Below are 17,299 nucleotides of genomic sequence, written 5' to 3'. Positions count from 1 at the left end.
AGTATGCAATTTTTCATGTGACACAAGGCTAGATTTTTGAGAAAACGATTTTAGACAAATTTCACATTTATGTGGTTTTATCCCAGTATGCAATTTTTATGTTTCTGGAGAGTAGAATTTTCAGTAAATGATTTTAAACAAATGTTACATTTGTGTGGTTTTATCCCAGTTTGCAATTTTTCATGTGACAAAAGGTTAGATTTTTTAGTAAATGATTTTAGACAAATTTCACATTTTTGTAGTTTTATCCGAGTATGCAATTTTTTATGTCTCTGGAGAGTAGAATTTTCAGTAAATGATTTTAAACAAATTTCACATTTATGTGGTTTTATCCCAGTATGCAATTTTTCATGTGACACACGGATTGATTTTTGAGAAAACGATTTTAGACAAATTTCACATTTGTGTGGTTTTATCCCAGTATGCAATTTTTTATGTTTTCGGAGAGTAGAATTTTCAGTAAATGATTTTTAACAAATGTTACATTTGTGTGGTTTTATCCCAGTATGAAATTTTTCATGTGACACACGGCTAGATTTTTGAGAAAACGATTTTAGACAAATTTCACATTTGTGTGGTTTTATCCCAGTATGCAATTTTTTATGTTTCCGGAGAGTAGAATTTTCAGTAAATGATTTTTAACAAATGTTACATTTGTGTGGTTTTATCCCAGTATGAAATTTTTCATGTGACACACGGCTAGAATTTTGAGAAAACGATTTTAGACAAATTTCACATTTATGTGGTTTTATCCCAGTATGCAATTTTTCATGTGACACAAGGCTAGATTTTTGAGAAATCGATTTTAGACAAATTTCACATTTATGTGGTTTTATCCCAGTATGCAATTTTTCATGTGACACACGGCTTGATTTTTGAGAAAACGATTTTAGACAAATTTCACATTTTTGTGGTTATATCCCAGTATGCAATTTTTCATGTGACACACGGCTTGATTTTTGAGAAAACGATTTTAGACAAATTTCACATTTTTGTAGTTTTATCCCAGTATGCAATTTTTTATGTCTCTGGAGAGTAGAATTTTCAGTAAATGATTTTAAACAAATTTCACATTTGTGTGGTTTTATCCGAGTATGCAATTTTTTATGTTTCCGGAGAGTAGAATTTTCAGTAAATGATTTTTAACAAATGTTACATTTATGTGGTTTTATCCCAGTATGCAATTTTTTATGTCTCTGGAGAGTAGAATTTTCAGTAAATGATTTTAAACAAATTTCACATTTGTGTGGTTTTATCCGAGTATGCAATTTTTTATGTTTCCGGAGAGTAGAATTTTCAGTAAATGATTTTTAACAAATGTTACATTTATGTGGTTTTATCCCAGTATGCAATTTTTATGTTTCTGGAGAGTAGAATTTTCAGTAAATGATTTTAAACAAATGTTACATTTGTGTGGTTTTATCCCAGTTTGCAATTTTTCATGTGACAAAAGGTTAGATTTTTTAGTAAATGATTTTAGACAAATTTCACATTTTTGTAGTTTTATCCCAGTATGCAATTTTTTATGTCTCTGGAGAGTAGAATTTTCAGTAAATGATTTTAAACAAATTTCACATTTATGTGGTTTTATCCCAGTATGCAAATTTTCATGTGACACACGGATTGATTTTTGAGAAAACGATTTTAGACAAATTTCACATTTGTGTGGTTTTATCCCAGTATGCAATTTTTTATGTTTCCGGAGAGTAGAATTTTCAGTAAATGATTTTTAACAAATGTTACATTTGTGTGGTTTTATCCCAGTATGAAATTTTTCATGTGACACACGGCTAGAATTTTGAGAAAACGATTTTAGACAAATTTCACATTTATGTGGTTTTATCCCAGTATGCAATTTTTCATGTGACACAAGGCTAGATTTTTGAGAAATCGATTTTAGACAAATTTCACATTTATGTGGTTTTATCCCAGTATGCAATTTTTCATGTGACACACGGCTTGATTTTTGAGAAAACGATTTTAGACAAATTTCACATTTTTGTGGTTTTATCCCAGTATGCAATTTTTCATGTGACACACGGCTTGATTTTTGAGAAAACGATTTTAGACAAATTTCACATTTTTGTAGTTTTATCCCAGTATGCAATTTTTTATGTCTCTGGAGAGTAGAATTTTCAGTAAATGATTTTAAACAAATTTCACATTTGTGTGGTTTTATCCGAGTATGCAATTTTTTATGTTTCCGGAGAGTAGAATTTTCAGTAAATGATTTTTAACAAATGTTACATTTATGTGGTTTTATCCCAGTATGCAATTTTTTATGTCTCTGGAGAGTAGAATTTTCAGTAAATGATTTTAAACAAATTTCACATTTGTGTGGTTTTATCCGAGTATGCAATTTTTTATGTTTCCGGAGAGTAGAATTTTCAGTAAATGATTTTTAACAAATGTTACATTTGTGTGGTTTTATCCCAGTATGAAATTTTTCATGTGACACACGGCTAGAATTTTGAGAAAACGATTTTAGACAAATTTCACATTTATGTGGTTTTATCCCAGTATGCAATTTTTCATGTGACACAAGGCTAGATTTTTGAGAAATCGATTTTAGACAAATTTCACATTTATGTGGTTTTATCCCAGTATGCAATTTTTCATGTGACACACGGCTTGATTTTTGAGAAAACGATTTTAGACAAATTTCACATTTTTGTGGTTTTATCCCAGTATGCAATTTTTCATGTGACACACGGCTTGATTTTTGAGAAAACGATTTTAGACAAATTTCACATTTTTGTAGTTTTATCCCAGTATGCAATTTTTTATGTCTCTGGAGAGTAGAATTTTCAGTAAATGATTTTAAACAAATTTCACATTTGTGTGGTTTTATCCGAGTATGCAATTTTTTATGTTTCCGGAGAGTAGAATTTTCAGTAAATGATTTTTAACAAATGTTACATTTATGTGGTTTTATCCCAGTATGCAATTTTTATGTTTCTGGAGAGTAGAATTTTCAGTAAATGATTTTAAACAAATGTTACATTTGTGTGGTTTTATCCCAGTTTGCAATTTTTCATGTGACAAAAGGTTAGATTTTTTAGTAAATGATTTTAGACAAATTTCACATTTTTGTAGTTTTATCCCAGTATGCAATTTTTTATGTCTCTGGAGAGTAGAATTTTCAGTAAATGATTTTAAACAAATTTCACATTTATGTGGTTTTATCCCAGTATGCAAATTTTCATGTGACACACGGATTGATTTTTGAGAAAACGATTTTAGACAAATTTCACATTTGTGTGGTTTTATCCCAGTATGCAATTTTTTATGTTTTCGGAGAGTAGAATTTTCAGTAAATGATTTTTAACAAATGTTACATTTGTGTGGTTTTATCCCAGTATGAAATTTTTCATGTGACACACGGCTAGATTTTTGAGAAAACGATTTTAGACAAATTTCACATTTATGTGGTTTTATCCCAGTATGCAATTTTTCATGTGACAAAAGGTTAGATTTTTTAGTAAATGATTTTAGACAAATTTCACATTTATGTGGTTTTATCCCAGTATGCAATTTTTCATGTGACACAAGGCTAGATTTTTGAGAAAACGATTTTAGACAAATTTCACATTTATGTGGTTTTATCCCAGTATGCAATTTTTATGTTTCTGGAGAGTAGAATTTTCAGTAAATGATTTTAAACAAATGTTACATTTGTGTGGTTTTATCCCAGTTTGCAATTTTTCATGTGACAAAAGGTTAGATTTTTTAGTAAATGATTTTAGACAAATTTCACATTTTTGTAGTTTTATCCGAGTATGCAATTTTTTATGTCTCTGGAGAGTAGAATTTTCAGTAAATGATTTTAAACAAATTTCACATTTATGTGGTTTTATCCCAGTATGCAAATTTTCATGTGACACACGGATTGATTTTTGAGAAAACGATTTTAGACAAATTTCACATTTGTGTGGTTTTATCCCAGTATGCAATTTTTATGTTTCTGGAGAGTAGAATTTTCAGTAAATGATTTTAAACAAATGTTACATTTGTGTGGTTTTATCCCAGTTTGCAATTTTTCATGTGACAAAAGGTTAGATATTTTAGTAAATGATTTTAGACAAATTTCACATTTTTGTAGTTTTATCCCAGTATGCAATTTTTTATGTCTCTGGAGAGTAGAATTTTCAGTAAATGATTTTAAACAAATTTCACATTTATGTGGTTTTATCCCAGTATGCAAATTTTCATGTGACACACGGATTGATTTTTGAGAAAACGATTTTAGACAAATTTCACATTTGTGTGGTTTTATCCCAGTATGCAATTTTTTATGTTTCCGGAGAGTAGAATTTTCAGTAAATGATTTTTAACAAATGTTACATTTGTGTGGTTTTATCCCAGTATGAAATTTTTCATGTGACACACGGCTAGATTTTTGAGAAAACGATTTTAGACAAATTTCACATTTATGTGGTTTTATCCCAGTATGCAATTTTTCATGTGACACAAGGCTAGATTTTTGAGAAATCGATTTTAGACAAATTTCACATTTATGTGGTTTTATCCCAGTATGCAATTTTTCATGTGACACACGGCTTGATTTTTGAGAAAACGATTTTAGACAAATTTCACATTTTTGTGGTTTTATCCCAGTATGCAATTTTTCATGTGACACACGGCTTGATTTTTGAGAAAACGATTTTAGACAAATTTCACATTTTTGTAGTTTTATCCCAGTATGCAATTTTTTATGTCTCTGGAGAGTAGAATTTTCAGTAAATGATTTTAAACAAATTTCACATTTGTGTGGTTTTATCCGAGTATGCAATTTTTTATGTTTCCGGAGAGTAGAATTTTCAGTAAATGATTTTTAACAAATGTTACATTTATGTGGTTTTATCCCAGTATGCAATTTTTTATGTCTCTGGAGAGTAGAATTTTCAGTAAATGATTTTAAACAAATTTCACATTTGTGTGGTTTTATCCGAGTATGCAATTTTTTATGTTTCCGGAGAGTAGAATTTTCAGTAAATGATTTTTAACAAATGTTACATTTGTGTGGTTTTATCCAAGTATGAAATTTTTCATGTGACACACGGCTAGAATTTTGAGAAAACGATTTTAGACAAATTTCACATTTATGTGGTTTTATCCCAGTATGCAATTTTTCATGTGACACAAGGCTAGATTTTTGAGAAATCGATTTTAGACAAATTTCACATTTATGTGGTTTTATCCCAGTATGCAATTTTTCATGTGACACACGGCTTGATTTTTGAGAAAACGATTTTAGACAAATTTCACATTTTTGTGGTTTTATCCCAGTATGCAATTTTTCATGTGACACACGGCTTGATTTTTGAGAAAACGATTTTAGACAAATTTCACATTTTTGTAGTTTTATCCCAGTATGCAATTTTTTATGTCTCTGGAGAGTAGAATTTTCAGTAAATGATTTTAAACAAATTTCACATTTGTGTGGTTTTATCCGAGTATGCAATTTTTTATGTTTCCAGAGAGTAGAATTTTCAGTAAATGATTTTTAACAAATGTTACATTTATGTGGTTTTATCCCAGTATGCAATTTTTATGTTTCTGGAGAGTAGAATTTTCAGTAAATGATTTTAAACAAATGTTACATTTGTGTGGTTTTATCCCAGTTTGCAATTTTTCATGTGACAAAAGGTTAGATTTTTTAGTAAATGATTTTAGACAAATTTCACATTTTTGTAGTTTTATCCCAGTATGCAATTTTTTATGTCTCTGGAGAGTAGAATTTTCAGTAAATGATTTTAAACAAATTTCACATTTATGTGGTTTTATCCCAGTATGCAAATTTTCATGTGACACACGGATTGATTTTTGAGAAAACGATTTTAGACAAATTTCACATTTGTGTGGTTTTATCCCAGTATGCAATTTTTTATGTTTTCGGAGAGTAGAATTTTCAGTAAATGATTTTTAACAAATGTTACATTTGTGTGGTTTTATCCCAGTATGAAATTTTTCATGTGACACACGGCTAGATTTTTGAGAAAACGATTTTAGACAAATTTCACATTTATGTGGTTTTATCCCAGTATGCAATTTTTCATGTGACAAAAGGTTAGATTTTTTAGTAAATGATTTTAGACAAATTTCACATTTATGTGGTTTTATCCCAGTATGCAATTTTTCATGTGACACAAGGCTAGATTTTTGAGAAAACGATTTTAGACAAATTTCACATTTATGTGGTTTTATCCCAGTATGCAATTTTTATGTTTCTGGAGAGTAGAATTTTCAGTAAATGATTTTAAACAAATGTTACATTTGTGTGGTTTTATCCCAGTTTGCAATTTTTCATGTGACAAAAGGTTAGATTTTTTAGTAAATGATTTTAGACAAATTTCACATTTTTGTAGTTTTATCCGAGTATGCAATTTTTTATGTCTCTGGAGAGTAGAATTTTCAGTAAATGATTTTAAACAAATTTCACATTTATGTGGTTTTATCCCAGTATGCAAATTTTCATGTGACACACGGATTGATTTTTGAGAAAACGATTTTAGACAAATTTCACATTTGTGTGGTTTTATCCCAGTATGCAATTTTTTATGTTTTCGGAGAGTAGAATTTTCAGTAAATGATTTTTAACAAATGTTACATTTGTGTGGTTTTATCCCAGTATGAAATTTTTCATGTGACACACGGCTAGATTTTTGAGAAAACGATTTTAGACAAATTTCACATTTGTGTGGTTTTATCCCAGTATGCAATTTTTTATGTTTCCGGAGAGTAGAATTTTCAGTAAATGATTTTTAACAAATGTTACATTTGTGTGGTTTTATCCCAGTATGAAATTTTTCATGTGACACACGGCTAGAATTTTGAGAAAACGATTTTAGACAAATTTCACATTTATGTGGTTTTATCCCAGTATGCAATTTTTCATGTGACACAAGGCTAGATTTTTGAGAAATCGATTTTAGACAAATTTCACATTTATGTGGTTTTATCCCAGTATGCAATTTTTCATGTGACACACGGCTTGATTTTTGAGAAAACGATTTTAGACAAATTTCACATTTTTGTGGTTTTATCCCAGTATGCAATTTTTCATGTGACACACGGCTTGATTTTTGAGAAAACGATTTTAGACAAATTTCACATTTTTGTAGTTTTATCCCAGTATGCAATTTTTTATGTCTCTGGAGAGTAGAATTTTCAGTAAATGATTTTAAACAAATTTCACATTTGTGTGGTTTTATCCGAGTATGCAATTTTTTATGTTTCCGGAGAGTAGAATTTTCAGTAAATGATTTTTAACAAATGTTACATTTATGTGGTTTTATCCCAGTATGCAATTTTTTATGTCTCTGGAGAGTAGAATTTTCAGTAAATGATTTTAAACAAATTTCACATTTGTGTGGTTTTATCCGAGTATGCAATTTTTTATGTTTCCGGAGAGTAGAATTTTCAGTAAATGATTTTTAACAAATGTTACATTTATGTGGTTTTATCCCAGTATGCAATTTTTATGTTTCTGGAGAGTAGAATTTTCAGTAAATGATTTTAAACAAATGTTACATTTGTGTGGTTTTATCCCAGTTTGCAATTTTTCATGTGACAAAAGGTTAGATTTTTTAGTAAATGATTTTAGACAAATTTCACATTTTTGTAGTTTTATCCCAGTATGCAATTTTTTATGTCTCTGGAGAGTAGAATTTTCAGTAAATGATTTTAAACAAATTTCACATTTATGTGGTTTTATCCCAGTATGCAAATTTTCATGTGACACACGGATTGATTTTTGAGAAAACGATTTTAGACAAATTTCACATTTGTGTGGTTTTATCCCAGTATGCAATTTTTTATGTTTTCGGAGAGTAGAATTTTCAGTAAATGATTTTTAACAAATGTTACATTTGTGTGGTTTTATCCCAGTATGAAATTTTTCATGTGACACACGGCTAGATTTTTGAGAAAACGATTTTAGACAAATTTCACATTTATGTGGTTTTATCCCAGTATGCAATTTTTCATGTGACAAAAGGTTAGATTTTTTAGTAAATGATTTTAGACAAATTTCACATTTATGTGGTTTTATCCCAGTATGCAATTTTTCATGTGACACAAGGCTAGATTTTTGAGAAAACGATTTTAGACAAATTTCACATTTATGTGGTTTTATCCCAGTATGCAATTTTTATGTTTCTGGAGAGTAGAATTTTCAGTAAATGATTTTAAACAAATGTTACATTTGTGTGGTTTTATCCCAGTTTGCAATTTTTCATGTGACAAAAGGTTAGATTTTTTAGTAAATGATTTTAGACAAATTTCACATTTTTGTAGTTTTATCCCAGTATGCAATTTTTTATGTCTCTGGAGAGTAGAATTTTCAGTAAATGATTTTAAACAAATTTCACATTTATGTGGTTTTATCCCAGTATGCAAATTTTCATGTGACACACGGATTGATTTTTGAGAAAACGATTTTAGACAAATTTCACATTTGTGTGGTTTTATCCCAGTATGCAATTTTTTATGTTTTCGGAGAGTAGAATTTTCAGTAAATGATTTTTAACAAATGTTACATTTGTGTGGTTTTATCCCAGTATGAAATTTTTCATGTGACACACGGCTAGATTTTTGAGAAAACGATTTTAGACAAATTTCACATTTATGTGGTTTTATCCCAGTATGCAATTTTTCATGTGACAAAAGGTTAGATTTTTTAGTAAATGATTTTAGACAAATTTCACATTTATGTGGTTTTATCCCAGTATGCAATTTTTCATGTGACACAAGGCTAGATTTTTGAGAAAACGATTTTAGACAAATTTCACATTTATGTGGTTTTATCCCAGTATGCAATTTTTTATGTTTCTGGAGAGTAGAATTTTCAGTAAATGATTTTAAACAAATGTTACATTTGTGTGGTTTTATCCTAGTATGCAATTTTTTATGTTTCCGGAGAGTAGATTTTTCAGTAAATGATTTTAAACAAATGTTACATTTGTGTGGTTTTATCCCAGTATGCAATTTTTCATGTGACAAAAGGTTAGATTTTTTAGTAAATGATTTTAGACAAATTTCACATTTATGTGGTTTTATCCCAGTATGCAATTTTTCATGTGACACAAGGCTAGATTTTTGAGAAAACGATTTTAGACAAATTTCACATTTATGTGGTTTTATCCCAGTATGCAATTTTTTATGTTTCTGGAGAGTAGAATTTTCAGTAAATGATTTTAAACTAATGTTACATTTGTGTGGTTTTATCCCAGTATGCAATTTTTTATGTTTCCGGAGAGTAGATTTTTCAGTAAATGATTTTAAACAAATGTTACATTTGTGTGGTTTTATCCCAGTATGCAATTTTTCATGTGACAAAAGGTTAGATTTTTTAGTAAATGATTTTAGACAAATTTCACATTTGTGTGGTTTTATCCCAGCATGCGATTTTTTATGATTCTCGAGACTAAATTTTGCAGAAAATGATTTCAGACAAATTTCACAATTGAATGGCTTTTCCCCTGTGTGAGATCTCAAATGTCTGACAAGGGTATATTTTCGAGAAAGTGATTTTAAACAAATATCACATTTGAACAGCTTTTCTCCAGGATGTGATCTTTTGTGTAAAATAAGTTCAGATTCACTGGGAAATGGCTTTACGCACATTTCACTATTCTTTCGGTGAATTGTCGATTGTGAAGACTCATCGTCCCATATTGAATCTTCCAATAAAACTTCTTCAGTCTTGATCTTCAAGCAATCGTCTACCCTCAGTCGAGACGATTCGTTGTTTCGAAAACAAGCCTTTCGAAAGCTGATCAACGAATCCAGAGTGGTCTTACACGAAATACACACCCTGTCTGGCAACCCATCGCCTCTTTTAACCTGCAGATGGAAAAAAAAATAGGATGAAGCGGTGAGAAGAGTCAACCACAATAATTGTAACCTATAACCAGCACCGACCTGAATTTGACAGCAGGTCCGAATGCGTTGCTCCAGACGCTCTAGATGAGGATCGCCGAAGATGGAGACGGAAGATTCGGCCGGAGCTGGTCCGAGACAAAGCCTGCACTCCATCGTCCCTGTGCTGAACTCTGACAGCAACCACTTATCTCGACTTGCTTTGTTTTTAGTGACATCTTTAGTCTAAATTTGGTACCATGTAGTCATTGCCCACCAACTCGGCGCACCAACAACTCAATTTTTCAACAACGATTTTTCAATGGCTACGTCCGGTTCGGTGATTACTAGTCAAATGTGAACCTGTCACAGGACAACTGGTCGCTCTAGATCGGTCACTCGTGATCATCCGTCACGCTAGAACTGGTCACGAGAAAACTAGTCAAACGCTAAAACTGGTCACGAGAAAACTGGTCACACGCTAAAACTGGTCACGAGAAAATTGGTCACACCCAAAAATTTAAAATTGGTCACACAAACAAAAATATTCTCAAATAATTTTTATTTACGAAATTTTTATTATTATCGACTAGACATATGTTCGAGCGAAAGGCCCTCGTGGCCGTGGCCGTTGTTTGTGGTCTTCGCGAAGAGTTCGCGGGCATCTGTCAGCTCATCTGACGCTCTCTTGCCTCTAGCCACGCCGAGAAGGTTTGCAATCGCAGTTTTACCGTGTGACCAGTTTTCTCGTGACCAGTTTTAGCGTGTGACTAGTTTTCTCGTGACCAGTTTTAGCGTGACGGATAATCACGAGTGATCGATCTAGAGCGACCAGTTGTCCTGTGACAGGTTCACATTTGACTAGAAGTCCGTTTACCCTACGTCCACACTACCGATATTTACGAATTTTTCCATAACCAGTTCAAAAAAAAAATACCAGAGCGGAGTTTCTAACCTTCAAAGTTGGGATACGATCTTGAAGTTCGGCGACTGGTATGTAGCAGGTATAGCAAAAGTATTTCCTCGATTTGCAGCAATTGGTGCAGGCACTACGTCCTTCTACTTCATCCAAAGAGGTGGTATCTTCGATGCACATGCCTAAAAAGGGCTCCTCATCTAATTCTTTGACAAGTTTGGGATCCATCGTGTATAGCTGCACGTCATAATACTATCGAATGTGGCCATGGCAAGACTGGAATCTATAAACAATACGCAAAAAATTAATATTTTCATTGCAATCTGATTCGTTAGCCACTTAGATTTTAATGTATTATAAAATGAGATATGTTGTAGACAGGGCAGGCAAAAAAAAATGGTTGACAGTAGTGAACCATTTTTTGTGCATAAAAGCCGCCGGTTATTCGATTACACTGAGCAACAAAAAAAATTACCAGAGTAGAGACCAGCCAATCTTTACTAAGTTTGACCCACTGAATTCGAATATGATATTGATTTTTGTTGGTGGGTGATCGTTTACGAGATATGAGCGTTTAAAAAAATCCGCTGTACAGACGCCAGGGGTCCTCAACTCGAGAAACACCTGCCGTCGGTTGTCGGTTTCCTCACGGTGCCTTCCTTCGTCGTCGGTGGTCTGGTCTCTGCTGATGATGGCTGCTCTGCTCTGTCCCTTTCTCTTTCGTAGTGTGCGTGGGATGCGTGATGTGGAAAAAGGCGGGAAATTGTAAACCAATGAAAACAGGGCGTAAATCTGTTTATGTATTGCGACTGTATTTTAAATATATAAATTATACAGAGATCAAGCAGGGGGCAAAGGGGGGGGGGAGTAAACAAAGAAACCACGCGTGATTTTTGAGGTTAGCCACGCGTAGCTCAGTTGTCTGCCTTCTGGACGAAGACAAACCAGGCTTCCTCTGGTGCACACCGGACGGATACTGCAGCTGGTCTCCAAGTATCGTCACAACCCATCACCAGTGGCCGAGCTGGTGATTTCGGTGGGGAGGAGCTAACTGCGTGTTTATGCCGAAGCCGTGGGCGCGCAACTGTCAGTGGCCGTTGTTTTTCAGGGTGGCCAGCACAAAAATATTTCGGCCAACTCGTGGGTCGTAAGGCCACGAAAGCCGATCATCAGACATAGTCTGAACATACTCCCTCCGTTGGAATCCAGAGGATCGGATTCCAAAACAAATGAAACAATAGTGCACAAGAGACTAATGAAACATGACAAATGAGATAACAAAAGAACACAACAACAAAGACATAAACAATACACAAACAAACAAAAAAAACAACAAAAAACCAACACCAGTGCTAGGTAACAATATTGCTCAACCGTTACATGTCCCATATGCATTGATAGCTTCATTACCAGCACCAATCAACAAACAAGACACAAAAACTAAATGGAAACACATTGAACTAAAGCCACAACACAAATGAAAGAAGCCAACTTTAATGTGGGACGTTTTGAACGTTCGCCACTCCGTTGCACAAATTCACTGAGTGCTGCTCGACTGGCAGTCGAGCTACTCGCCGGACTGCTCGCTTGGTGTTGCTGATGGAGGAGTAGTATGACCTACTCCTGTGACCCTCTCTGACAGGGGCCGCTGCTGCATGTGCTGGTGTGGTAACACCCTCACTCCGGGCTGATCGACCAGATTCTCCTGCTGTTGCGCAACTAGTGGTGCGCCAACTAGGAACTGGCCAGGAGTTATTGGAGCTGGGTTGGGAAGGTCGAAAGACGTGAGGGTTAGAGGTCGCGGGTACATTGCGCTTCGGCAAGCGGAATCTTCGTTCCGCGGAAATACGCGATTCGTCCAGGGGACGCGTAAGTGCACGGCCCGAGTGAAAAAGCGTGCAGCGGAGCGTTTAGCGTTGCGTGCAAGCAGCGAAAGAGCGTTTGCGCAGTGTCCTCAGTGAAACGCTGAACGCTCCACGCTTTTTCACAGCGTTCGTATGAGCTGGTCACTGTTTTCGTAAATCACAAACCAGTTTGAAGTTGCACGCGACGCCCCGCTACACGCCCCGTTCATCGCAAACACGCACGCTGTTGCCGCCGCGCCGCTGGCCTGCCACTCAGGACGCTCGCATCTCTTTATATGTGTTTGACATGAACGCTGCACGCTCCGTCCCGCCCGACGCTCAAGTCGAGCGTGCACTCAGGCCGTGCACTAACTGTCTTGACTGGACGTCTCGCGCCAAAACAAGATAACGGATCACGACCCGTTGGGTGATGGCAATTCCGAGAATCGCTTGAAACTGTGGGCGCTTCTAGAGAGCCGCCCAATATCCAGCCCAAAGCTGTATCCATCATTGCGATGCGTCCTCCTCTGTCACCGCGTGACTTGGTGCACGGCCTGAGTGAAAAAGCGTGCAGCGGAGCGATTAGCGTTGCGTGCAAGCGGCGAAAGAGCGTTCGCGCAGTGTCCTCAGTGCAACGCTGAACGCTCCACGCTCACAGCGCTCGTGTGAGCTGGTCACTTTTTTCGTCATGGCGTCGGGGTATTATTGTACTTAGAAGAAAACGTGTGGTTAAAATATTTTAATAACTACAGACAAGGTCCAAGTGAGATAATTAAACAAAGAAGGCTGTGTGGGGAGTTTTCTACGTTGCATGAAACTTTGCGATTAAATGAAGATAAATTCTACGAGTACACTAGGATGACGGTGACAACTTTTGACTATATATTAAAAAAAATTTAATCACGATTAAAACTGACGAGAACAAATTTTCATCCATCGGATTCTATAACCCCTGCAGAAAAGTTGATAGTGACTATAAGGTAAGTTATAAATAAAACTCATATTTATTTCGATATAACAGATGTATTTATTAATTAATATGCGAGTACATATAGAATTTACTAGTGTTCTAATTAATTATTAATTGCTATTATTAAAAGATGAATCTTCTGGATGATTATGATTATGATTATGGAAGGGAATACAATTAGTTTTGATACAGAGCGCGTTCGTTTTCAACGCATGCTTCTATTAGCCACTCATTAATTTTAACGCGAAAACGTAATTTTTGAAGCTCATTTAATTTCTTCGTTGTCGGTAATACACTTCTAAAAAATAGAAAATCTTCGTCATTTTTTAAATCTTCATCTTGGCTGTCTTTCAGACGTTTTTCCATTAACATCAATTTTTTTTTTCTATCTCCAAAATGTCATCTTTGATAGAACGTTTTCTGATTGTTGATGATGGTTGAGAACTAGAAGAGCCAGCAGGTGACTGTTCATGATACAATCTCGGGGATGACACAGAATCAAATATATCTGTATCAGTTTGGGTATTTTCTGTGTTATGACTACTCTCATCTACGGTTAAGTTGCCTGTAGATGAAGCAGGGGTAACTTCTGTTTTCATAAATGACATTATATTCAAATATTGCCAAGTTGACTCCCATGTTTCCGTTTCTGCTCCTGATCTGAGAACTGGTTGCTTTTTTAACTCCTTTCTATATTGGTCTTTCAGATGTTTCCATCGTTTTTTTAATGCATCTTCTGTAAAAAATATAATAATAATAATTACTTACATGTATTTCATTTGATTACAGGTACCTCGCTACAGGAAACTCTTTTCGATCACTGGCGTTTAGTTTTCGAATGGGTAAAACAACAATAGCAAACATTGTATATTTAACTTGTTCAGCTATATGGATGGAACTGGTTGATGTACATATGCCTCACCCAACCCATAACGACTTAAAGAAGATAGCAAGTGATTATTACAGACTCTGGCAGTTCCCAATGTGCATTGGTTCTATTGACGGCAAGCACTGCAGGGTGAAATGTCCAGATAAGTCTGGTTCTTCATATTTTAACTATAAAAATTATTTTTCGATAATATTGCAAGGAGTTGCAGATGCAAATAAAAAATTTATAGCCATAGAAGTGGGAGGAAAAGGTAAACAAAGCGATGGAGGCACCTTTCACTATTCAACTTTAAATATGTTAATGGAGAATGGTCAACTAGATGTTCCTCCACCCGATGTGATACCAGGGACTGCTATACGTGTGCCATGTTTAATTGCTGATGAAGCGTATCCTTTAAAAGAACACATAATGCGACCATTTCCTTCCATAAATTTGGATATAAAAAGTGAATATTATAAACAAACATACAAATAAATTTGGATATAAATAGTGAATATTATAAACAAACGCCTGTCACGTGCACGGAAGTCTATTGAATGTACTTTTGGCATTTTAAATGCGAAGTGGCGTATTTTAAGTAAAGCGATTGAAACTAACACAGAAAATGCTTGCCTCATCATAAAAACTACGTGTTTATTGCATAATATCATACGTGACCTTGAAGGATCTATTGCTGATGTCAATAATCTTGCAAACTTTCAGATCGAAATAGCGTCTAATAACTCCTCAAGTAGGAGAAACAACAGTTCATCACTGATTGCGAGAAACATACGCCAACAATTTTGTGATTATTTTTGGGATAATAGAATTTAAAGTATTATAAGTAACGTACAATCAATAAATAAGTTAATAAAATAATTATTTACCTTCAATTCGTAGTTTTAATGATAATTCCTTCAACACTTTCTGTTTAATTATCCTATTTTTATATAGGGCATGAGTTGTTGACCATAATTCTGGTTTAAGTTCGATTTCTAGAATAATATCTTGGAAAGACATTGCGCGCACGCTCCCGTCCCGCTGCAAATCACAAACTGGTTTGAAGTTGCACGCGACGCGCCGCTACACGCACCGATCATTGCAAACACGCATACTGTTGCCGCCGCGAGCGTTCGTGTGAGCTGGTCACTGTTTTCGTAAATCACAAACCGGTTTGAAGCTGCAGCGACGCCCCGCTACACGCCCCGCCCCGTTCATCTCAAACAAGCATGCTGTTGCCGCCGCGCCGCTGGCCTGCCACTGCCACTGCCACTGCCACTGCACGCTCGCATCTCTTTATGTGTTTGACATGAACGCTGCACGCTCTACCCCGCCCGACGCTCAAGTCTAGAGCTAGAACTAGAATGATACGTTTGCCATTGCGGAACATCGCATGATAGGCGTCGCTGCCTATCACCATATCAACTGTACCGGGATTATCGAATGACGGATCGGCAACAGGGAGATGAAGCGGCAAATGGCTCCGAATCTCGGACACGTTGCGCGATGGAAGTTGATTCGCGATCTCGGGCATGATTGCGCAATCGAGATCAACACTGGAGCCCTGATTGGGGATGGGCGCTAGAATTCGAATTACCGCGCCACTAGTAATGGACGTCCTATTTGAACCTATTCCTACCAGGTTGACGTCCATCCTTTTCGACTTTAAGGCGAGTCGCCTTCTCAAGTCTTCAGAGATGAGGTTGAGTTCGGAGCCGTTATCTAACAATGCTCGAACCTTGTGCAATCGCCCATCTCCGCCGCGAACTTGTACTTCCACGGTGGATAACAGGACAGTTCGGGCGTGAGAAGGCGATGCGCGTCTCACCGAATGTAAAACCAACGATGATTTTACGGGTTTGGCGTTCTCTGATTTCTTGGGGCTCCGATAATGTTTGGCCTTATTTGAAGGCGAAGTTTGGTATAGAGTTGCGTCATGCAACATGGTGTGATGAGCATGACCGCATTCGAAGCATCTCTGCTTTGTTTGGCACACGTGAACTATGTGCCCTGGTCTCAAGCAGTTGAGACATAGTCGAAGTTTTATGGCGTTCGACCTACGCTCATCACCGCTCATTTGGCGGAATGATGGACAGGCTAGCAGAGAATGACTTCCGCTGCAACTGATGCAGGAGGGGCGTTCCCCTCTCACATGCAGAACTGCTGCCTTCGGATTCGTAATGGTTCTTGGTCGAGGATTCGACTCGCCTTTTAAGACGAAGTCAGCATTTGCCATCGATTGGCACTGAAGCGTCAGAAATTCGATGAGTTTGTGGAATGTACACTCCTCATGTTTTGGCGCTTGAAGCTCCCATTGTCGAACCGTGTATCGATCGAGCTTCCTAGTGATGCACATGACCAAAATTTCGTCCCAAGTGTCGACCGGAACGCCTAAGTTGCACGGACGTGCATATTAAAGTCGTCTATGCAACGATGCAAACTTGCGTAACTATTGGACGCAATTTGTTCCGCGTCCAATATTGCGCGAATGTGGGACTGAACAACAATTTTTTTATTGTTGTAGCGCTGCTTCAGAATGGACCAAGCGCGCGAGAAGGAATCATCAGCTAACTCTAAGCTACTAACTACGCGCTTGGGCTCTCCTTTTAGGACTGCTAACAAGCATTGGAAACGGGCGAGTTGAGAAGTTTCGCCGGCCATCGCGACCAAGAAGCGTTGTGAAAAAAGGGGCCAATTTTGGACGTTGCCTTCGAAGGTGGGCAACTCCAAACGGGGCAATTTTATTTGCCGAATTTGAATGCGATACAGCGGACATCGTGACGGCAGCGCCCCCTACTGGCGAAGCGCTCAGTTGCGGCTCCCGCAATCTGAGCATTTCC

At 35.9% G+C, this 17,299-nt stretch overlaps 2 protein-coding genes across 2 annotated transcripts; both read right to left on the bottom strand.

Annotated features, from left to right (window-relative positions):
• Positions 1–5,896: 5,896 nt before the first annotated feature.
• Positions 5,897–11,040, bottom strand: LOC143917067 (uncharacterized). Its single transcript, XM_077438461.1, has 3 exons — positions 10,717–11,040; positions 9,925–10,259; positions 5,897–9,846 (listed from the first exon to the last, which is right to left on the bottom strand). Exons 2-3 carry the CDS (start codon positions 10,036–10,038, stop codon positions 8,527–8,529), a joined length of 1,434 nt encoding a protein of 477 aa, XP_077294587.1. The 5' UTR covers positions 10,039–10,259; positions 10,717–11,040; the 3' UTR covers positions 5,897–8,526.
• A 2,591-nt stretch (positions 11,041–13,631) lies between these two features.
• Positions 13,632–15,985, bottom strand: LOC143917087 (uncharacterized). The gene is made up of 2 exons (XM_077438484.1): positions 15,347–15,985; positions 13,632–14,327 (listed from the first exon to the last, which is right to left on the bottom strand). The coding sequence occupies exons 1-2, from the start codon at positions 15,477–15,479 to the stop codon at positions 13,963–13,965; spliced, it is 498 nt and encodes a 165-aa protein (XP_077294610.1). The 5' UTR covers positions 15,480–15,985; the 3' UTR covers positions 13,632–13,962.
• Between the last annotated feature and the right edge of the window lie 1,314 nt (positions 15,986–17,299).

The sequence above is a fragment of the Arctopsyche grandis genome, chromosome 9 (assembly GCF_051622035.1).
Source record: "Arctopsyche grandis isolate Sample6627 chromosome 9, ASM5162203v2, whole genome shotgun sequence".
NCBI lineage: Eukaryota > Metazoa > Arthropoda > Insecta > Trichoptera > Hydropsychidae > Arctopsyche > Arctopsyche grandis.
This window is presented reverse-complemented; position numbering and strand designations above follow the sequence as displayed.